Here is a 24,648-nt window from a genome sequence, read left to right as displayed (position 1 = left end):
CTTGGCTGCATAAGTAGTTCCAATATAAATTCTTAAGCTCTGACAAGGGCAGCAGATTCAGCCTGATGAGAATATGTCCAAGTATGCTCAGAAAAAAAATATTTTTTCTCATAGTTTAAACTATATTCTGCACCCACGAATTGCTGTTTATTATTTGAAAAACACAAACCTGCCTTGTAAAAATGTATAGTTTAATCCATAAATATATACTTACCAACGGTAAAAATACATCTTTTCTGAATCTGAGATATAGTATGCCACAGAATCTCATCAGCAACAACAGCAGATGAGCATTGGAAAAGATTATTTTTCATCCACTGCAAATTGGCTTCCTCTGGGTCAGCATTACCCATTTTAATATTGCAATACTAGAGTGGATGGTGTCATTCCTTTAATTATCAAATATATAAAAATAACATCTGTTCTAAAAACAAACTGCAACGCCTGGACAAGTTCCAGAAGAGTAATGAAATCTAGTGTAACCAGATGCCAGCTACAGGACAAATGCTACTAATTGGGGATATAGTAAAAAAAAATGAACACAGAGTTCATGCAGGAAAAGTACACAGGAAGCTGCACTCAGAATTCTTTGTCCTGAAATACTCATTTTCCTGCAATATGTTTTCTACTGTGCATCTCCGCACACTAGTTATTTTAACAGATCAAGAAGCCAATTTGTTTTCACCGGTAGAAGTTTTAAAAGCTCCATCGGGGAAATAAAAGGGCTTTTATTGTTTATATTTGTTCAACTATGTCTCTGAATGAGGGCAGTCTGAAAAGGATGAGAAAGCAGGATTAATTAGAGTTTTCTTTTCTGTTTCAGGAAAAAGACGTGACCCCAGATCAGATGCTGTTAAAGAAGGTCAGAGAAGCATCAGTCCAAATTGAAGCTCTATCTCCCATTAAGGCACAGAGCGGCGCCAGACCTTCAGTTTCTCCCTACATCGATTTTTTCTTGGCGTTAGCCATTTGTAATACAGTAGTGGTCTCCACAGCAACAGAACCAAGGCAGAGGGTAAGCCCGATGGGCATTTGCATGTCTAGTTTTGTTCTTGTAGTATCACTCTAGACAGAGGGCTGAATTGTGGGCTGAAAATTCCTTTATATTTTTCTTTTTTAGTAGCACAAAAATAAACATGATAGTTAAGTGCACTGTGCTTGGCTACATTTTTGCTTTATGCTTATTATATATCTTCCTACTTTTTTGTTTAGACTGCATTCACATCTAAGCATTCCATGAAAGTGTGCAAAAGCACATGGTTCCATGTGCTTTCACAGTAGGTGTGAAAAACATGTCCTGCTTGTGATGACATTCATTAATGGCACTTCACACGCAGCAAGAAGTTGGATGAAGCTCAATGCCTAAAAAAGGTGCAAGAGCTTCTAGCGCACACTTGTTACACCTAGGGCATCCCATTGAGATGCCTTATGCATGTAGTGCGAAAAATGCACCCAAAAATAATCACCAAAAAAAAAAGCGTAAAAACATGCACTCCCAAGATTCTATTGTGAACCTAGCATGAAAGTAACACTTAAGCTGTTTTTTTTTTTTTTCTGTGTGTGTGTGTGCGCGTATGTGTGTGTTTTTGTTTTTACTTTGATGTCTCTCTATAAATTGAGATTTTCCCCCACTTACTCTCCCAGTGACGTCTAGTGTATCCTTGTCATCCCAGCCTGTTTCCAGTATCTGTTATTTATGCCTTATGGAGAATCTATTAAGGAGCCAGTGAGTCTTTTACTAACCCTAGTGGATTTTTAGACTGAATATATGGAGAATACAGTCCAAGGAAAAGGGCATGGAATTTCAGCTAACATCAATGTTTTGTGTGTCACAGGCAGCATAAGCTGGGGCAAGGGAGCATCTACTCTTTGGAACATTACAAATAAGATATGGTGGTCTAGTGGAGCAAGAACTGGCATAAGTGACAGTTTATTTGTAACAATGGCATTTTTTTAAATTCATGGCTGATTCCCACCATTGTGTTACCAATAATGCTAACTGCCATGTTGTGGTGCCATTCCTTGTGAATTTCAGCCCAATGCTCCTTAAAAATACACGTGTGGTGTAACACAGTCTATTGTTTGTTGTACTGCAGAAATAATGCAGCCTGCCTAATTTTTTTTTTGTATGCATCTCACTGCGTTTTAGCCCATGCATTTGAAATGGTCGGTTTAACATGCTGCATGCAACAAAAGTCAGTACATGACAATATGAGCTTTAAAGTGTTAACTGGCATTTTGTAACTTCCATGCAAATAATTTTTACACATCAGTGGTCATCTTGTTTAGCTCATAAATTACATAATCCTTTTAAAATGTATCCTTTGCAAACAGCATGGGTATGTAAAAGGGTATTTTAAAAACCCTTCATATCCTTTAGGACAATTGCCACATTTAATTTAATCATATCCAATGATCAAGGCAGCATCGTGTTATACTTTGGTTTATCCCCCAGACAAAGTTCTCACTCCTCCTCTGGTCACAGGGTAGGAAGTGAGGGGTCACAGCCAACTAATTAACACTTATCAGAGGATGTACTTTTTCACTTTAGCCAAAATTTAAAAAGATAAGGGTTGATTTCCTCTTTCTTTTTGGATACCTGAAATGCTAAAAAAAAATCATTGACTGCCATTACTGACTTCCTTTGGAAATGATTGGCCTAGCTATTATGCTGATGCAAATGCTTCAATAATTAGAGTAAATGACCCAGATCAAGTATGTAAATTAGTAATTTTAATAAAACTTATTACTTACATTTGCATGCTTGTTGTAGGTCAGTGATGATGATAGTATTGAGGCCAAATATTATAGGACCATTTCTAGGTGGTTACTAATGGCATCCCCTAACTCTCGTTAGGTTTCCTTGAAATATTTAGCCTTACACAAGCCCCCCACTCTTTCCAGCCTCAGTCAATAAGGCTTATGGTCACTATGTTCCATTTTTTTGTAAAATTAAAGATGATGGAGGGTGTCTATTTGACATAAAGTGGTAAATCAGGCTAGGGCAGAGATGATCACTATTGACCATTGTTACACTGATATTCTAATTTTTATTTTCCTGTGTTGTGTTTTTGCCCATTTCATATTGTGTAATTTCATAAAAGGCAAAAAATGTTTGAATGCCAACAGGAAATTGCCAAAGAAAGGATAAACTTTGCCTTGGTGAAACATCAAATGTAGCTGATCTACCTCATTATTTGAAAGACTGGATTTTTAAAACTGCTATATGTAGAAATAGAGAATTACACCCAAACATGCTACTCAGCATAGATCCCAGCTGATGATGCCAAATAACATTCACTATAATTATTACAGTGCATTTACCCAAAAAAGAGAACAAAAATGTTTACCAATTTTCTTGCCTGCCCCTGACTGAAAATCTAGACTTCTAGCATAGAATGAAAAACGCCTTTATCTTGGGAGCCAAACAAGGAGTCATAAATAGCAAAGTATTTCATAATCAAGCAAGCCATAAACCTATGATATTTATAGAAACCAAAAAACTTTACTCTGTAACAGCCATAAATGTGCCTATACTCCAATCCAGTCATATTGAAATACATTAAAATCTAAAAGGCCTTACATTGATTGGGACATGGTTATTACTGGAATTAAACAAAAACAAAAATAAAACAAAAAAACATTAAAACAAAGCTCCTTTTAAAACATGTATTAGTTCTGTCTGGACAAGAGGTAATTAAAATGTTCCCCAGTGGGGACCAAAAATAGGAATAGTAACCTGACAAACCTCAACTCTTCTCCATATAGACATCAGAGTTATCCAAATGGCTGCCATTTATTTGGAATAAATATTCAAGTAAACCTACTCTTTGACATACTAGGCAAAGTAATAGGTTCACTTTACAGGAGGGATCATAGGGAGTCAGTACTTTTTCCTCAAGCAACAACCAGACCATCCAAGAAACAATCAGATATCAGCACTTTCAAGTATAGGGAAACGGTGACACACCTGATGCTTCCCCTTAATGCTACGAATGGCGGCTGAGTAACCAGTTGCCATGTCTAAATGATGTCCAGTGGGGAAGCATTTCATAGTCTGTACATGTCTCTACCTCCTCAACAAGTTGGAATTTAAAGAAGGAATGTTGCATAGTCTGGCAGTGAATCAGAAGGACTGGGGAGAATGAGGACAGTAAATACAGGTTGCTGGAAATGTGTCTAAAGTTTATTCCTATATAGATCATGAAATTGGCTATTTTATTATTTACAGGACAGGGTGAAATGAAAGTCACAAGTAATGGTTATTTGGTTGAAACAACTTTTACAGAAACATTTTTGAAGTATGGGAAAGTTTTCTCGAGAAATAACACTTGAAATGCAAAAAAAATATATATATACTGTGCATTTTATTTAAATTGATTAGGAGCCAGTGATCCTTCAGCTTTATGAAATATCTGTATTGATTTCCCTGTTCCTTCTAGATAAAAAGAGCTGCTAGTTTTATATTAAACATGATTAGGATTTAGCTGGCAAAGATTATAAAGCTAAAAAAGACAATATATTTATAATTTGTATTTCTCACTTTGCCCCCTTTCTTGAAAATTGTGATGACAGCATATCATTAATGTATATTTACTATTAAAATAATCATTTCAATTGATGTGCAATAGCTGCACTCATAAGTGCGGAAACATTATACAAAAAGTGGTACAAATTGTAACATGATACTTGGCTAGATACAGCGTAATCTAGAGAACAGTTCAGTCCAATGTGTCTCTTTAAACAATTGGAAAGTGAAATGCACTTTCACTGTAATTGACTCGTGTATTTTGGTAAATAAGTTAATTTTGTGTTGCAACTCTGGATTTATACTGTAGATATTCAGTGCTCAACAAGAAGTGTACACTATGAGTTGCAAATGTGACTTTTTAATATTGCGACATATAAAACTCTCCATATATTGGCACAAATAATGGGATTATTAATATGTTTAATAGGGTTCATTAACAACTATGTGTGCATTAATGCCCATATTTTGTCCTGTCAATGCACTCTACAGTACAATGTTCGTTCATTTTCAGTGGACATTAATGAGCATCTTCAAACAAAAAGAGTATACCTGACTGATTTTTTTTTCAAATGCACCACTTCACAGTGCATATATTCCTTCTTACATGCATTGCGATGTGTCTGTTCACTGTTGGTTTATATATATATATACACTGCTCAAAAAATTAAAGGAACACTTTTTAATCAGAGTATAGCATCAAGTCAATTATATTGTAAAGCCCTGAGCAAACTGTTGGAGCTATATAAATCCTGTATAATAATAATAACAATAATATAATAAACTCCTGGGATATTGATCTGGTCAGTTAAGTAGCAGAGGGGGTTGTTAATCAGTTTCAGCTGCTTTGGAATTAATTAACAGGTGTACTAGATGGACAACAATGAGTGGACCCCTAAAACAGGAATGGTGGAGCTCACTGACATTTTTTCCCCTACTCATATTTTCTGACTGTTTTTCACTAGTTTTGCATTTGGCACTAGGGTCAGTTTCACTACTGGTTGCATGAGGCGAAACCTGGACCCTACAGAGGTTGCACAGGCAGTCCAACTCCTCCCGGATGGCACAGCAATACGTGCCATTGCCGGAAGGTTTGCTGTGTCTTCCAGCAATGTCTCAAGAGCATGGAGGAGGTTCCAGGAGACAGGCAGTTACTCTAGGAGAGCTGGACAGGGCTGTAGAAGGTCTTTAACCCATTGGCAGGATTGGTATCTGCTCCTTTGTACAAATAGGAACAAGATGAGCACTGCCAGAGTTCTACAAAATGGACCTGCCCGATGTCCTCTAGTGGGCCCTGTGCTCACTGCCTGGCACCATAGAGCTCGATTGGCACTTGCCATTGAACACCAGAATTGGCATGTCCACCACTGGCACCCTGTGCTTTTCACGGTCGAGAGCAGGTTCACCCTGAGCACATGTGACAGCCAGGAGAACATTATGCTGCCTGTAACATTCTTCAGCATGACTGTTTTGGTGGTGGGTCAGTGATGGTCTGGGGAGGTATATCCATGTAGGGACACACAGACCTCTACAGGCTAGACAATGGCACCCTGACTGCCATTAACTATTGGGATGAAATCCTTGGACCCATTGTCAGACCCTATGCTGGTGCAGTGGGTCCTGGGTTCCTCCTGGTGCACAACAAGGCCTCATGTGGTGAGAGTATGCAGGCAGTTCCTGGAGGATGAAGGAATTGGTGCCATTGAATGGCCCCCCACACTTGCCTGCCCTAAATCCAATAGAACACCTCTGGGATATCATGTTTCGGTTCCATCCGACGCTGCCAGGTTGCACCTCACACTGTCCAGGAGCTCAGTGATGCCCTGTTCCAGATCTGGGAGGAAATACCTCAGGACCCTATCCGTTGTCTCATTAGGAGCATGCCCCAACATTGTCAGGCATGCATACAAGCACGTGGGGGCCATACAAACTATGCAGTACCATCTTGAGTTGCTGCAATGAAATTTCAGCAAAATGGACTTGCCTGCCTCATCATTTTTTCACTTTAAATTTTGGGGTGTCTTTGAATTCAGTCCTCTCTAGGTTGATAATTTTCATTTCCATCAAACGATGGGGCATCCTTATGTTCTTAACACATTACCCAGTCCATATCAGTATAGATATTCAGCATGATATTTTTCCCCATTGAGATCTGATGTGTTACTTTAATTTTATCTATTTACATATATATCTTAATCCATCTATCTCTCTATCTATCTATCTATCTATCTATCTATGTTGTGATGACGTGTGGCAAAGCACAGCAACGTGCATACACAATACATTGTTACACATACGTAGGTGTAAAGCTGCCTAGTGATTTTTGCTACTAAAACATATACATATTTCATTGTTTTGCAGGTTCCATCTTTGTATTTTAGATTACTTTATATTTATTTGATTAATTTGCCATTCATTGTGTTTTTTCCAGGTTACAATGGCTCCACTGCTAAAGCCATCAGCTTCATCTTTAGAGAAGTTCCAGCATCTTTTTCAGAGGCTTAAATTACTAAGGCTAAGTCAGTCTTCTAACTCTACTCCATCTAGTTCTGACCCTGCGACTCCATCAAGCTCAAAGAAAAATAAAGTTAGCCCTGACAACATGTCCCATACTAGCAATGGAGAAAATGAAAACCAAAGCAGTGGAAAAGATGACTCTTCAATAAGCAAAAACAGCAATGACAACTGTATTGAGGAGATGATGGCCGCTGTTGCTCCATTCCATATAGAAGATGAATTCTGTTATGAAGCAGAAAGTCCTGACGAGGCTGCATTGGTTCATGCTGCTAGAGCATATAGCTTTACCCTAATGTCACGCACCCCAGACCAGGTCACAGTGCGACTACCACAGGGGACACTACTCACATTTGAACTTTTATACACTTTGGGTTTTGACTCTGTCAGAAAAAGAATGTCAGTGGTAGTTCGTCATCCTATAACAAGAGAAATTATTGTGTACACTAAAGGAGCAGATTCTGTCATCATGGATATACTAGATGACCCTGCCAGAGGTATATTAATGTCCACTTTAAAATGTTACATGACTGTAGGAAATATATCATGTTATCTGTAAAGAAAAAGTATTTCCATATTTTACATACAGTATTTGACCATAGATATTTTCATTTGTATTCAATCATTTGAACATTTTAACCATCTTTCACTGCAGTTGTCTACTGTCCAGAACTGTTCCATTTAAATGTATCCTGCTTATACCCTTTTTTCATCAGACATAAGTCCTGCCATAACCTTACATCCCTAAACTGATGAGTAAGGAATGGCTGGTAACTTTACCCATTTTGAGATGTTCTGTTTTCTGAGAACATCATGGAAGTAGGACTACTGCTTCTTTCAACTGAGAGGAACTACTGAGATAGATACTTGTACATAGTTTCCTTAGAGGATGTTGCTTTATCCTTATGCAGTAAAGCAAGAATAATGTCTTAAGGATGACCAAAAAAACTCTGGTAAGATTATACATCCCTGTTAAAGATGAATTGTAGGAAAATTATTAAATACCCTCTTTCACACGGAGTCACTCTGTTCTAATCAGCAGGGAACAGATCCAATGCTAAATCCGAGCTAAATGGGATGGATATCAGTTTTTTTTTCTACATCTATGCCAGTTCAGTTTGTGTCCACTTTCACACAGAGGACATGGGTAGACTTGTTCGTTTACATCAGGCTACCTCTGATCCATTGCGCTTCGGTGCTCTGGACTCGGATGTAGGCGCCTCTAAATGGACCTAAGTCAGCCTGCCGATAGAGCTGCATGCTTAAGAAAGCCTGTGTGAAAGACCCCTTAGATTTAAGGAATACAATGGTGAAACATCCTTGCCCTTCTGCCTGCTGAACAGAGAGTGAAATAGCAGCAACACATTGATAATTCATCGGCTTTTCTCAATCTGCTCTCTTCTCATGTCACCACGTTCCCTATCAGAACAGTTGCAGGTAACAGAGCCTGATTGTCTCGTAAACTGTTTCTCCTTCTGTCTGAATTTTTACATACTGCTAGCTTAATTACCTGAATCTGTCTTGATATGTCACCAGTCATCCAATTTATGGTTTTTAAGGCAAACACAACTGCATTAAATTTTGTGTTTTTAAATCTGCCTAGGGTTCAGCTTTAAAACTAATTGAGCTTTTAGTTAAATCAGGGCATTTTAGGTGCATTAAAACAAAAGGTTTTCAAAGTTGTACAAATTACGTCATTTAGAAATTTCCTTCAGCCAAAGTCTGTGCCCTGCTAGCATACCATAGAGAAGGATCCTTGCTCTCTGTGTGTAAGCAAGGTCCCTACAGACTTACCTACTGTACAATCAGCAAAGTTTATACCCCTTGCTGATTAGAAACCTCTGGCCATTACTATATAGCAGGTGTACCCGACCTCAGTAAATAAACCACTGATAACAAAGATAGAAAGGGTCCTCCTCTGCAGCAGTCTGGTGGGGTTTTCTACTCATGATGTGGCTTCTTTCTAAAGAAAATGAAACTGAAGTCTTTAAACACTTTATTTTGCCACACCTGGAATGTATTTACCTTATTTATTCTAAAAGTTTGGTTGGGCTTTGAGATAGGCATGCCTTAAAATCCTCCAGGAAAGCTTAAAATGTTCTGAATGTAAAAACTAAACGAACAATAAATTTTCTTATTTGCTCTTTTTCGGTCTGTTAAATATATTTGAAAGCATTTTGTTATATTTGTTTGACAAGTGCAAAAAAATACATGTTCATCCAGCCAGAAATCTTGTGAGTTGATAACTTACTATTCTCTCAGCCCCTGAACTGTTATCATTTAGTATTGTTTCCTGATATCTCTGTGGACTACAAAATACCTCCCACTGTTATGTAGAAGACAGGGCTGAGATGTTATGTAGTCCTAACACAGCATTACTTATTTCTAACACATTTGCTGTCCTTGGGTGACAATGCTGTTTAGTACCGTTGTTACCCTAGGACAGGAAAGTAGGATAACAGTAGAATTAAATTACCATGTTAAAATTAAAAAAAAAAATATATATGAAAAAAGGGGCCACAAATATTCTACAGTAGTCAGCTCAGCTTGTTTCTTTCACAGTTTAGTGTTGGGTGAATACAGAAAAATTAGAAAAAATTTACAAACACTATATATGTAGTAATGGGCTTGAAACCTTGATTTATTATTTTGTCATATTATATTTTTCAGCGAATGTAAATGATGAAAAAAAACTGCGGAAAATACACTCAAGAACCCAAAGGCACCTAGACTGGTATGCAAGGGATGGCCTGAGAACGTTGTGCATTGCTAAAAAGGCAAGTATGGCATTTATTCATTCATTTAATTTAATCTAGGTTCACATCTGTGTGATGTGGCAGAGCACATGTGCAGCTGCAAGTTTTTACCTTACCATGCATTGCAGTAGGGCAGCCCATTCATTTGAAATGCAGAAATGCAATGCCAACATCAGATGGCTGCTAAACCCCCTCATCTGCGATACCCCTGCACAATGAAACTCAGTGTTGACCATGCTGCAAAGGCTGCATCAGCAGCAGTGTGATATCAATAAGTACCTGTAAGATTTTGGTATGAGGACAAGATGGGAATATTTTTTACTGTGTCAATGGGTCAACATGTTCACCATTTTGGCACCTTTTGAAGAGTCAACCAAAATGGTGATCTGTAACAAGGCTGGTATTAGTGATACAATCCCTTGCATGTTGGTCCTGGAGTACACCTTGCATGGCCAAGAGAAATATTTCACCCCTCCCCAGAGGTTAAAGATGCCACACAGCTGCACAATTTCTAATGTTTGTGCAGGATATATCCTGCATTGCAATTTGCTGGTGCTCCAGCAATATAAAGGTGCCACACAGTGTTTCTGCAGCTCGGCCACAGCTGAAAAATTTCTATGGTTTGCTGAAGGTTAAATCCTGCTTTGTATCTCAGACTTGGTGGCTTATTCTGGAGCTCCAGCACTCAAAATATTTGTGGCTATTGTCTCTAAGATCACCTAATGTTTTTTTTTAACTTAAAGCCTAACTTGTGTCTCCAATTTGATGTGGCCTAACCAAGCTGCTTGCATAATATGCAGCCATGAAACAATATTTGTGGCTATTGTTTCTCAGATTATACACAGTGTTTATTGCAAGCTAAAAACCTGATCTCTCTGTATTTGCTGTCTATTCAATTGCTCTCGTACAGTCCTGATGCTGGCCAATTTCCACCAAACACATACCTGAAGACTATTAGTTTAATATATTTTAGGAATATGAGAGTAGAAAGGGTTTTGGGGAAAGTGGGGACATAGTTTTGAAGGTTTTTTTTGCCCTTTGTTTTGACCTTTCAGTAAAATTTTAATAGAATGCAGTGTGGTAATGGTGAAAAACCTCACAAACTATCCTATTAAACTGTTTTGCCACTGTCCAATATGCACACCACTGAGGGCTTAGCTTTATTGTTTTAAAAGGAAATCTTCATATAGTTTTGAGATCTGCTGTGGCTGCTGCTTCCACTGGTCAAGTCAGTCTTATTACTGATAGATAGAAATTCAGATATTACAGCCCAAACTACCCAAAAAAGCCTTTTTTAACATTTTAAATTAATCAGAGTGGGGTGCTATTGGTATATTTAAAAAAATCCAAAATATTTATCACAGTTTTGGTGACGCTGTCTGTGACAATCAAACTATTCCATAACACCGTACACAGCTTAAAAGCATCACCAAAGCATGTGATTTGAAAGGATTTTTCCCCATGTCACCCTTGAAGCTACTATAAAAGGATCTTCTCCCTGTTGTACTGTATTTTTTTAAGCTTTGTTAAATGTCTTCTATGGCATCACTCAGCTCCGTGGATAACAGCAAGATAGCCCAGTTCTATAGACTTCAATAGAATTTGTCACAAAGTTCACTGAACTTCTAAACAGATTTGGTGAATTGAGCCTGGGTAGATTACTAGTGATTAGCTATTAGAAGCCAAAATCTTTTTTTAGGGTACACTCGCAATAGGTTAGGCTGAACTGAATCGTGGCCCAGTTCACCTGTCCTTCCTCCCCTAGTCTGCACTCACATTAGTGATTAGGTGTTCTCGGACATACTTGCATCATCACCTCCAGATCACAATGACCCCTGCTTCTGTGCTCAGTCATCTATGGATAGTTTTGTTCTTTGGCACAGTGTGCACTTACACTGAAGCAAACCATACTGAACCACACATGAACTGTGCCCAAGACCACAATTTTCAAGTGGCCCTGGGCATGATACACTTAACCATTGCTAGTCATGGCTCAGAGCACTCACACTACATAAATGAACTGGACCAAGGGGCTGAACAGTGCCCGGGCTCTGTTAAAACTGCCAGCATTAGTGCACTCTTCCTTTCTGAGTAGCTTAAAGTCACTTTGTAGTGTGTTATCCTTCAATCATAAACAAATACCAAGTATTTTTTATTTCTTTTTTTTTTAAATACCTGTCTTTTTCTCTTTCTGTATAGGTGTTAAGTGAGGAAGATTTTGAGCGATGGTCAAACTTTCGGGAAGAAGCTGAAGCAGCAATAGATAATAGAGAAGAATTACTTATGGAAACTGCCCAACATTTGGAAACAAAACTCACCCTCCTTGGTTAGACAAATGATAACTGGCTTGTTTTCTAAGTTAAAAGAAAAAGCAATAATTTTGTAAAAAGTGCAGCAACCCAGAAAAGTCCATTTTTTCTTTTTATCATTTTAAATCCATAAAAATTGTGAAAGATGTTTGCTTCCTATAGATCATTGCACTTCCCAATGTGTTCTTTGACTTAATAAATAAGCATATATGAATCTCCCCTTTATCAGTTAGTAACAAACATTATACCTAAACTTATTATATCCCTTTAACAGGTGCAACTGGTATAGAGGATCGACTTCAGGAAGGGGTGCCAGACACCATAGCTGCCTTGAGAGAAGCTGGTATAAATATCTGGGTGCTGACTGGTGACAAACAAGAAACTGCCATTAACATTGCCTACTCCTGTCAGCTTCTGGACCAGAGCGATATGGTTTTTACAATCAATACAGAGAGCAAGGTGTGTAACATGTGTCATTTTTATATGTAACATAACACTTCAGACATGGAAACCCTGTCAATTTCCCTAAGCCTGTGAGTAGACAATGAATGAAGAAAACAGGCAAGTAAAAAGGCTATGGGTATTTCATTTTAATATATTTTGTGTACCTGATATCAATTCAAGCCATGAAGCATTATATAGGAAAATGTAGTAGCACTGCTTATACTCAACTCGGTGTGATAGTAATTATATTGCACTATATAAAAATATGATGAAATAAATCTGCTCTAAATGTCTTTGTGGAGAGAAAATAGTGCAGCTAACATAAAATTGCCGGCAACCATGGTAAAATGAAATAAAAGAACAAAATGTAGCGCTTATTCTCTCACAATTAGCATAAATATTAAAACATTAAATAAAAAAAGGCCTTAAAGGAAAGTCCTTAAATTGTGACTAAATCTTCCGTACATCACATGACTGGAAAAAGGGTGATGAATTGCCCAAAAGAGGGAGAGAAGAGATCCTCCACCAACACCATACACAGCCTCCTAAGATAAGACCACAGGTCATGTGGTTTTACATAGCAGATACAGATGGTCAATGGAAACAAAGGACCATATATCTTCTTCTCCTAGAGGCAAATCCACAGCTCACACCACAGAAAATGTACTCCAAAATAATGGCCACAAGATAGAGATGGAAATGTAAGACCATAAGGTCTCTCCTCCAAAAGGCAACTCCACAGTTTGTAACATAAATGTTATACTTCAATAACAGCCACAGGATGTTGGAATGCACAAAAAGAGAAACAAAGGCTCCTCATGGCATAGTATTATGATAAATCAATGTTTAATAGAAGTAATGCACTTATAGGCAAACAGTAGAACGAGAATGTGAATTTGCTATTGTTTCCAACTGACAAAATGGCTGCGGTACGTGGCGTGATGAAACGCATAGGGTAGAGCTATGTCCTCTAACGTCATCACAATACGTACCGCGGCCATTTTGTTGGTTGGAAACAATAGCAAATTCACATGCTCTTTCTACTGTTTGTCCTTAAGTGCATTACTTCTATTAAACATTGAATTATCATAATACTATGCCATGAGGAGCCTTTGTTTCTCTTTTTCATGCATTCTAATATCCTGAGGTGGTTTATTGAAGTATAACATTTATGTTACAAACCGTGGAGTTGCCTTTTGGAAAAGAAACCTTATGGTCTTACATTTCCATCTCTATCTTGTGGCCATTATTTTGGAGTACAATGTCTGTGGTGTGATCTGTGGAGGTGCCTCTAGGAGGAGAAGATATATGGTCCTATCTTTCCATTGACCGTCTGTATATGCTGTGTAAGACCACATGACCTGTGGTCTTATCCTCTGGTAAGAGGCTGTGTATGGTGTTGGTGGAGGATCTCTTTTCTCCCTCTTTGGGGTAGTTCATCACCCTTTTTCCAGTCATGTGATTTAAGGAAGATTTAGTCACAATTTAGGGACTTTTTTACTTAATGTTTTAAAACTTATGCTAATTGTGAGAGAATAAGCGCTACATTTTGTTCTTTTATTTCAGATATATTGCACTATTAAGGGTTTGTACTCTTTTCTGCACTCAGTTATTGTTGAGCATAGGTCACCCTTTAGAAGTGTCTTGTCCCCAGGTATACAAAAGGTCAGTAACTTCGCAAATATTGTTTGAAAAAAAATGTTTGACAGTAATGTGTAGCTTTAAATGTCAGTGCTAACAAAACCTGTTTTTTTTCATTCATTGCACTATGACTCAGGGCTGTGGCATTAGACGTCATACTGTTTCATCAGTACAGAAAGCACTTGACATATTTGAATAGTTGAATGATGATTATGAACAATGCTTTTGTCAGTAATTGTCACTGTGCTGAAATGTACCTACGTGTACATATTTTTTAAGACTGCAAGGCTTGCTAAAATAGATCTGTTGTTTGCATACTTGCCTCCTAAGCTAGAGCTAGGAGTTACCATGCCCTATAGCGACCACATTTTTGGTGTTGACTGTTTTGGTTGCCTCTCCAATGCAACAGAAAGCTGATGATCCATGACCCACTGAATTATGTAAAAATACCCTATTCGTCATGATATTTAAAGAAGTGCTTCTATACCCTGTGGTTAATTCTTGTTTGTGGTTATCCTAGGAGGTTTTGTGCAGGGGGAGACATCATTCTTGTTTGGTGAAAAAGGCAGAAGCCTTTGCTGCACTCCGTCAAAAATAGATACCCCCCCCCCCCAAAAAAAATAAAAAAAATTGTAACAACTTGATGAAAGTGGAGGAGAGAACAAGGCAGGAAAAAACAAACAACAGTGAGTGAAGGGCCACTTTAAGCACATGCTTCAGGAGGTTGATTTACTTAGCCATTATTACAAGGAAAATGGAAGTTCAGGAGCACATTATTTTATAGTAGGTTGTGTTGGAAAAGTTGGAGTCCTGTCATCTGCTATATGGAAACAGATTTGAATTCTTATTTATTTGTAGCCATTTCTCTTTAGCAAAAAATGCCTATGGTAATGGCCATACTCAAATATGGGTACAGTTGCAAGAAAAAGTATGTGAACCCCTTGGGATTACGTGGAGTTTTGCATGAATTGGGCATAAAATGTGCTCTGAACGTCATCTAAGTCACAACTATAGAAGAACACAGTTTGCTGAACATAATACTACACAAACATTAGATGTTGCCATGGTTTAATTGCACATAACATGTAAACATTCACAGTGCAGGGAGGAAAAAGTATGTGAACCTTTGGACTTAATAACTGGTTGACCCTCCTTTGGCAGCAATAACCTCAACCAAACGTTTCCTGTAGTTGCAGATCAGACCTGCACAATGATCTGGAGTCATTTTGGACCACTCCTCTTCACAAAACTGTTTCAGTGTAGCAATATTCTTGGGATGTCTGGTGTGAATCGCTCTTTTAAGGTCATGCCACAGCATTTCAATTGGGTTGAGGTCAGGACTCTGACTGGGCCACTCCAGAAGGCGTATTCTGTGCTGTTGCAGCCATTGTTTTGTTGAATTACTTGTATGCTTTGGGTCATTGTCCTGTTGCATCACCCATCCTCTGCGGAGCTTCAGTTGGCGGACAGATGGTCGTACATTTTCCTGCAAAATGTCTTGATAAACTCTGGAATTCATTTTCCCATCAATGACAACAATCCGTCCAGGCCCTGAGGCAGCAAAGCAGCTCCAAACCATGATGCACGCTCTGCCATGTTTTACAGTGGGGATGAGGTTTTGATGTTGGTGTGCTGTGCCTTTTTTTCTCCACACATAGTGTTGTGTTCTTCCCAAACAACTCAATCTTGGTTTCATCTGTCCACAGTATATTTTGCCAGTAGTGCTGTGGAACATCCAGGTGCTCTTTTGCAAACTTCAAACGTGCTGCAATATTCTTTTTGGACAGCAATGGCTTCCTCCGTGGTGTCCTCCCATGTACTCCATCTTGTTTAATGTGTTCCTTATTGTAGATGTGTCAACAAAAATGTTAGCATGTGCCAGAGATTTCTGTAGGTCTTTAGCTGACACTCTGGGATTCTTCTTTACCTCATGCAGCATTCTGCGCTGTGCTCTTGCAGTCATTTTTACAGGACGACCACGCCTAGGGAGAGTAGCAACAGTGCTAAACTTTCTCCATTTGTAGACAGTCTGTCTTACCATGGACACATGAACATCAAGGCTTTTGGAGATACTTTTGTAACCCTTTCCAGCTTCATGCAAGTCAACAATTCTTGATCGTAGGTCTTCTGAGAGCTCTTTTCTGCGAGGCATGGTTCACATCAGACAGTGCTTCTTGAAACCAGTAAACCCAAAACAGGTGTGTGTTTTTTAAGGGCAGGACAGCTGTCAGCAACACATCCAATATCATCACACTGATTGGAGTCAAGGTTGGCTCACTCCTGGCTCCAATTAGCTCTGGGAGAAGTCATTAAGCTAGGGCTTCACATACTTTTTCCTTCCTGCACTGTGAATGTTTACATGTTATGTGCAATTAAACCATGGCAACATCTAATGTTTGTGTAGTATTATGTGCAGCAGACTGTGTTCTTCTATTGTTGTGACGTAGATGACGTTCAGAGCACATTTTATGCCCAATTCATGCAAAACTCCATGTAATCCCAAGGGGTTCACATACTTTTTCTTGCAACTGTACATTGAAGGATTCCTTCAGCAGATATGTACAAAAAAGAAACCAAGGTGCTAAACCGCATCAACCACTGATGGCTGAAAATGTACCAACAGGTCCCGCTGCTATGAGATCCTACTTGAGGATAAAGCAAACAAAAAAATCATTGTGCTGTGTTCAAGTGTCTTTTATGTTTGGCAGCTATGCTATCAAAGGTGACCGTGTAAATTTTATTCTGTTTCTGAACTGGCCAAATTTCAGTTAATGAGTGGCCCTTTTGGCAACATCCTTTGATTTAAAAATCGAAGGAGCCAGGTGAACAATTTATTGGCTGTATATCTGTTGCATGCAATCAGATGCAGCCATTATTTGGGTATTCTGATGGCCACCACCAGCTTGCTGCTAGAATATATTAGCCTAGCAGGGGGATTCATCTGTTCAAGCTCTATAGTGTAGATGACAGTTTTCATTAGGTTTTTTCATTCTGCCTACAAGTTGAATTAAAAAAAATCTATTTGTGTATGGATGGCCTCAAATGTGCCTCTCTCAGGTTCAGGCATCCTTTCTGTCATCCAGCTGGTCTCTGACCTGTATGCATGATCCCTAGAGACAACAGGAGGGAAACTAATTTAACTGAAAATTCTGAGTGGATAAGGGACCAAAAACAAACTTGGCAGTGGAAGGTCAGTGTGGGGGGTGAGTTTTTAAAGAAGATTATCTATTGGAAATATGTACCATACATATTAAATTATATTTAGAAAGCTTCATGCAGTCCTTCTACAACGTAATGCAGGTTTTCTGCTGATACTTCTGTACTATATACCAGCAGATTTTGGTCTTATTCAGTCACGGGCTGATTTGCATGGCTCCACTATAAATAAAATATTTTTGTTTTTTGCTGGAAGTGAAAAAAACTACCTGCTCCTTTAAGAGAGAATAATAGTCATTGCCATTAGAAATAAGAACAATATCCTTGGTTGGAGGAAATGAACAGAGATGGGCTGAGTATATACTGTAGCTAAAGAGGCCATTATACAAAACCTTGAGTATCTTAAATTATTAATTAAAAAAAAAAAATCAAAAGTTTCTATTTGCTGAAATTCTTTTTGAAATCATGCACATGGCATTTATGTGACTAGAGTTAAATTTTGTTATCATGAAAATGATGATGGCAATTTACTGCATTCATTTTAATCTAAAGAGGAATGATTTTGTAAGTTCTAATGGTACTTGTGGCTTTTTCAGTAATTTGCTTCCTTGTACAAAATCCACTTATGCTTAGCAGTTTTAAAGAGAAATGTCAATGGGACCAGCCCAGACCTCAAAGGTTTGACACATACTTGTAACATACATACCTCTGCCAGGGTGGGAAGCTTTTTATAGATGTTGTAAGGCAAACATGGATTTGGCAAGCCAGGCTTCTTGAGGCACAGCCTAAATAAATAGCAGTCCCTAGAAGGCACGTCAAGTACTTGGCAGTCTTTAATGTGCTGCAACTTAATTGACAGTTCGGTAATGGTGATAGCATTAAATACACTCTGTAAAGTTTAATTGAACTGACTTTTTTAAGCAGTTACTAAAGTTCATAGTATGGATAGGGCTACATGAGTGATTTTTAGTAGATCAATCATGCTTTTAAAATAGCTAGCATTAATCACTAGGAGTAGTGATCGATCACTAAAACATGGCACACATACCTCCTCCCTCTCATGCAAACTACAAAAGTAGCATGTAGTAATGATTAACCATGCATGAGCGCACAGTGCTTTGTGTGTGATTGATCACTACTACATGCTACTTGCGTGGCCCACATTATAGAAAGCCATTTTTTCTTTAGCAAACGATTTCTGCAATTTTCAATTACTCACGAATGACTAGAGTGTACAGCATCTATGGTCAAAGTATAAAATCATATATTCATTTTCACATTGTATTTTAATTGTTTCTAGCCTATTCCTGTTAATCTGAATGATCTTGAAGTTTGTAGGCTTACTTGTGAACATTACCACACTTTTACCTCCCTGAATTCTGTGACATATTCATTATGCCCTGTGACCAAGCACTGCCCAGTCACAGAATTCACAGAGCCTGCCTTCTGAACTAAAGAGCTGCTGACTGCTGAGAGGATTGTTGAAAATAACTTTTGTTTGTATTGTTATCACATCGATGATAGTATAGTGCCTAGGCACATTCACATATCAGGAAATACATTGCTGTTTTGCAGGTGGAATAACAGATAAAAGTACTTTTTAGGGTACTGTTCACACACTGTTAACATTTCTAGATATTCTCTATAACATTGCAAATTTTCACTTTTCACAAGTTTAGATCCACTTTAGTGGTATAATACCTTTTTGTAATAAAGAGCTGTCAGACTGAATTCTTTTTTTGTATTGTAGGAAACCTGTGAGTCAATTATAGACTGTACCTTGGAGGAGATAAAAAATATTACCCCTGAAAAGAAGAAGAAGCGTTTTTTTAAAAGACAGAGGTCACAAACTGCTCCTGAAACAGAAATGGCTAGGCCTGAAGTAGGGCTGGTGATTGATGGAAGGACATTAAATGTGGTCTTTCAGGGTGGCTTAGAGGGAAAATTTTTGGAGTTGACGAAGCATTGTCGATCTGTTTTGTGCTGCCGTGCTACACCTCTACAAAAAAGCATGGTTGTCAAGCTCGTTCGGGACAAATTAAATGTCATGACACTTTCCATAGGTAAGTCTTTTACCCTTTTCCTTAAAGCAACCTGATAGAAATCCCTTATATTAATTTTTTTGCTCCAGTTAATACAATTATGTAAACTTTACTATATGGTGAAATGTGCATACATGTTTTTTATGGTATTTTTATTGTACTGGATAATGACTTTCTGTCATTTGGTTAGCCTGAGTCAACATTGGGTAGTACAGGATTCTCTGAAGTGCACAATCTATTTAACATAGGTTCTTTTCTACAAGAAGGCATGGTTTGTGGCTTAACACTCTCAGGTCTGTGCCCTCAAGGTTGATCCACTGGTGACAGCTGATGCTACAGTTATCTGCAAGCAGATAACTGAAGCAAAGTACCAAATTGTCAGGTCACAATGCAGCTACACCATGGAAAATTGAATTTTAACAAGCAAAGACAACAGACAAAAGGCCAGAATCACACAGAAGTGCAACAAAAGACAAAGAGAAACCTTGCTATTTTGGCAGTTAGGCTAATTTAATAATAAAAAAAAAGGAGAAGAATATTCTTACAATAAAATGTCTGAAGATTCACATTAAACATCCAAATATATGCAGATGGAATAGGTTAGTAGCATTTTATTATGTGAATACTCTGAAATCATTTACTAGATTAGTTGTATTATCTAAGTACAGGTTCACATATATGCAGATTAGATGCGGTTTGAACCAGATCCAATCCGCATGACATGTGAAATAACATTGCTTCCTATGGTGCCTGTCTGATTTCTGAGCAGTGTGGTCCAGTTCAGGTGCGGATTACAGGTTATTGACTTCTATGGGAAATGTTTCTAAACCGCATATGTGTGAACAGGATAAAATCCTGACCTGAACCTGATATAAGCCTGACCTGAACAACTGAACAACTACTGTGTCAATTAGCTGTGAAACCTGAGCTTCAATCTGCACCGCACATGTGTGAATCAGCTCTTACTTCTTTGATATATGTTACTTGGAGCCCAATCCTATGCACATTTGAGCTTTCTTTAGGTACATTTTAATTTTAAGCTGGAAGTGGTACAGGCATGCTGCTAGCACCAATGCAGCGAGTGACATTGGTATAAGACCAAGATAAAATGTCTTGCATGTATTTCAAAACTAACACTGCATACTATTAGGCTAGGTGCATGAACTTCCAAACCTCATTATAGGGTCTAAATGCCATCCATCTTTTCCTTTATTGTAGATGTGAGAGAAAATATAATCATTGCTATAGCCATGAACTTTTCACATCCTAGATTTGTAGCATGGATGAGTGATATGTGTTCACTGACTGCATTCCAGTTTGTAATATTAGTGCATTTTTAATGCTTTGCGTCTCCGTACAACAAAGTCTTTCATAGCTGACCTATGACCCAAGTTGCACAGCAGTGGTATGCAAGTACAGAGGAATTATTCATCGCTATGAACCCCTATGCTTTTTATCCCTATATGCAGTTGTATACTACCTGACCCTTATCCCGGTTGCACTATTGAAGCAGTAGAGTTTTCATTATTCTCTTTTAAGACTAGACAAAATCATCATGAAAACAAAGAAATCAATATAACATCATGATACTAAAATTTACATGTTTTATCGATGATCATTGCTTTCTAACGATAAAATGTTCCGCAGTTGAGTACAGCAATATATTTATGTTATTTTAAGTAATAAAAATAAAAAAGTGAGAGCATAAAACCAATGATATATTTTCATGACCCATCTGATTATTGTTTAAAACAGTAGCTTTACTTAAGAAATTACACTTAAGTATCAACACATGAATTAGGTAATTTTGCAACTTCTATCACTACTATTATTTTTCACTTCTCTAAGGTGATGGTGCCAATGATGTCAGTATGATTCAGGCTGCAGATATTGGTATTGGAATTTCTGGTCAAGAAGGCATGCAGGTACATATTAAAAATGTGATTTATTTTTAATTATTCTACTTGTAGCATCTCTTTCTTTAGGGATGTTTATGTATTAGAGCATACAAGATGTCCAGTGGTATTGTTTAGCCAGAAACGAGATAGACATTGACCATTACTGTCCTGGAGAAAGTCAAATTGACTTTTTGGTATTATGCATAGTGTAATTTTATATTAATATTGTGAATTAATTATTTTTCCCCAAAAAGGGTTGTTCATTTTATTCCTCTTAAACATCTTAGTAGGTAAATTCTAAAGATTCTAAATGCTTGAGAATACAGGCATTTGTGCTGTAGTCGGTCCCTGTTTGTTGTTTTACTATTTTTAAGATTTGTTTTTATTTTCAGTTGAAAGCAGTGTGGTTGATTTACTAAAAATTTTTCACTTCACAAGGGAACTTGCACTTTGTAAGGGAATTATCTCCAGAGCTTAGTGAATGAAGTTAAGATCTGCTGATTTCATCATTCAGTCACTTGCAAGCTCAAGCTACAATACTGCTTTTTGCACGTGATTGGGGATTTTTTGCAAAGTGAAATTGCACCTCAATCATTAAGCTCTGGGAAAAATTTCCTTGCACAGTGCAACTTCTCTTAAAAAGATGAACAGCCTATTTACCTTCAGTAAACAACCCCAGCAAGTACACAATACAATGTACAAAAACAGAACCATTTCAACAAATGTCCTTCCAATAAAGACTATTGCACAAGAGTGGTGTCCATGACAATCATTGTATCTTCTAAGTTGGTTCACATAGCATAAGCATAGGAAACATGTAGCTATTTTCTAGGATCTTCAAACAATATGAGGGCAAATCACACAAGTACATCAGGTTGTTTATATTCTGTCACGAGCAGCAGATACAAGTTAAAAGTTCTGCTTGATTAGTGTCTAGCACAACAATACAGAGTTAAGGATCTGACAGTCCTTACCATAGGCTCAATCTTATCCTTATTAATTCAGCAAGACTAACCTTTCCTTCTAACAATTTATTGCTTTTAAAATATGCCAAAAAGGAGAGTGATTCGTCTTTCATAGAAAACAGACTGTACTATACAGTAGGCTGCTTTCCAAAATCTGTGTTGCAGCATTTCTTCTGCCTTAAAGTGGTTCTAAAGGCTGAAGTTTATTTTTACCTTCATTCATTTTGTGTATGAAGGTAAAAAACCTTCAATGCTCAGCCCCCCCCCCCCCAAGGTTCCCGTAATACTTACCTGAGCCTGATCTTGGCCAGCAATGTGCACAAGAAAAGCAGCTCTAACGGATCTCTCTCTCCTCATTTGCTCAGTCACTGCAGCAGGGGCCCTTGGCTCCCTCTGCTGTCAATCAGTGAGGAGGGAGTGGGGGGCAGGGCTGATCCATGCTATGTGTGAATGGACAAACAGAGCAGGGTTCGGAAGCGAACATGCATGAGTTCCTCCATAGCAAGCAGCTTGCTATGGGGACACTCAGCATAAGGAGGGTCCAGGAGCGCTGGCAGGGGACCAGAAAAGAAGCGTATTGGGGTTGCTCTGTGCACAACCATTGCACAGAGCAGATAAGTATGACATGTTTGTTATTTGAATAAATAAAAAGTGTAACCTTTACAATCACTTTAACTCTTAAGTACTTAGAACTAAAAACACCTCTCTCATCATTAAGGTATTTTACATGATACCTTCAGTTTTGATGGTTGCTGTGTGACCTTACATCTTTCAGAGTGCTCACTTCTGGGGCTGTTGGTATTAGTATTATTGTTGTTATTATTATTCAAAAATTAAACAAGATCCTTGAATGTTTTTGTAAGAGATGATAGGGTCCTATACTATATTATTATGCATAGCCCTGTGGCCTTTAGCTTTAAATCCACTTTAAATCCTGTTATTGTTGAAAATACATATTTTATTTCTTGATTTCAGGCTGTGATGTCAAGTGATTTTGCAATATCTCGATTCATGCATCTCAAGAAACTATTACTTGTACATGGTCATTGGTGCTACACTCGGTTGTCAAAAATGGTTATCTATTTCTTCTACAAAAATGTGGTATGTTTTCTTTTGTTTGTTGGAGTCCTTTACTTTAGTGAATAAAAAAAGCATAGAATCAAATATTTACACCAAGGTTGTTTGACAGTGCATTGCAGTTTTGAAGGCCTCCATTTCAACTGACTTGAATTGTTGAGTACAAAATGATCTTCCTAGAGAGATGCGCAGAAATCCATATAAATTTTACTATCTCTTTCATCACTTGTGACACAGACTCCTAATACACTCATTAGCACATCCTAAAATTAACAATGGACATCCATTATGCTGTGTTGCACAACAATTCTGCAATATAGAGTATATTAAAAATGTTATCTCATTCTGCTGTATAGCAAATGTGCTGTTACTTCAGCTGTTGCAATCTAAATTAACAGAAACTGTGTATTGGAGGTTTGCTCAGAATACAATAGTGGGACATACCATTTAACAATACCTGTCTTTTTGAAGGCACCTTAAAAGGGATAGGTGAAAAGTATAAGGTAGGACATTAATTCTGAAATGCTGCAGTTGTATTTGAAGTGTTTTAATGTCACAGAAAGAAGAAAAAATAGAGTACTGAATTTAGACTGAAGACTCGGCTTGTGGTTAGATTTTCTTAAGTTGTATAGTATGAAGAGCAAAGGGTATAGACAGTAGCTCTTAACAGCCAATCTGGTATTAGTGTTTAAATACAATAACTGAAACTTGCCATTTAATTGGCTGTAATTGCCTACTATGTAATTTTTTTCTATGTGCTATATAACATTTTTTAATACAAAAGTACTGAATATAGCAACTTTGGAAAGGAGAGAAAGGTAATTATATGTGGGAAATTAGGTGGAAAAGCCTAGCCATATTACTTTACCCTTAATTGTAAAAAGTACAGCTTTGTTTTAAAGTAGATTTTCTCCATAGCCTGTATTACATTTTTTAAGCACACATATTAAGATCTAAAACTAGATTTCATATATTCATGTCCCAGAGCTCATTTCTTCTTTCTGTGTGTGATACACTCTACAACCTCCCTATATCTCTCCATTAATCTGCCCTAATGTTGTATTGTTGCCTGCAGTAAGGGTGGCAAGAGCTGAAAAGTGTGTAAACCTTGTATAAACCAGCAGTAATGAATAAAACATACATCTCTACGCAACTCTAATTTAGCTGTGGGTGGATGGTGTATATAAAACACTGTGTAAAGTATACTTTTGTGTAAATCCCCACCTCTGTGGTGATTTCCCCACTGCCTGGGAAACCGTTATCAATTTTGCTAGACAGAAAAGCAGTACAAAACAGCAGCACTAAGACATATTGAGAG

At 37.8% G+C, this 24,648-nt stretch overlaps 1 protein-coding gene across 2 annotated transcripts in view; it reads left to right on the top strand.

Annotated features, from left to right (window-relative positions):
- ATP10B (ATPase phospholipid transporting 10B (putative)) overlaps positions 1-24,648 on the top strand; it is a 286,968-nt gene that overhangs the window by 246,335 nt on the left and 15,985 nt on the right. For both annotated transcript variants that reach the window (XM_089662837.1, XM_089662890.1), the window contains 8 exons: positions 824-1,015; positions 6,960-7,539; positions 9,713-9,819; positions 11,998-12,124; positions 12,382-12,566; positions 19,099-19,411; positions 21,239-21,315; positions 23,229-23,354. In XM_089662837.1, the coding sequence (XP_089518963.1) occupies positions 824-1,015; positions 6,960-7,539; positions 9,713-9,819; positions 11,998-12,124; positions 12,382-12,566; positions 19,099-19,411; positions 21,239-21,315; positions 23,229-23,354 (1,707 nt within the window). The remainder of the gene's footprint in view (positions 1-823; positions 1,016-6,959; positions 7,540-9,712; positions 9,820-11,997; positions 12,125-12,381; positions 12,567-19,098; positions 19,412-21,238; positions 21,316-23,228; positions 23,355-24,648) is intronic.

The sequence above is a fragment of the Staurois parvus genome, unplaced genomic scaffold (genome assembly GCF_062004578.1).
Source record: "Staurois parvus isolate SC_StPar_1 unplaced genomic scaffold, SC_StPar_1.0 ptg000006l, whole genome shotgun sequence".
Taxonomy (NCBI): Eukaryota; Metazoa; Chordata; class Amphibia; order Anura; family Ranidae; genus Staurois; species Staurois parvus.
Note: the sequence above shows the minus strand (reverse complement) of the source record. Positions and strands in the feature narration are given on the sequence as shown.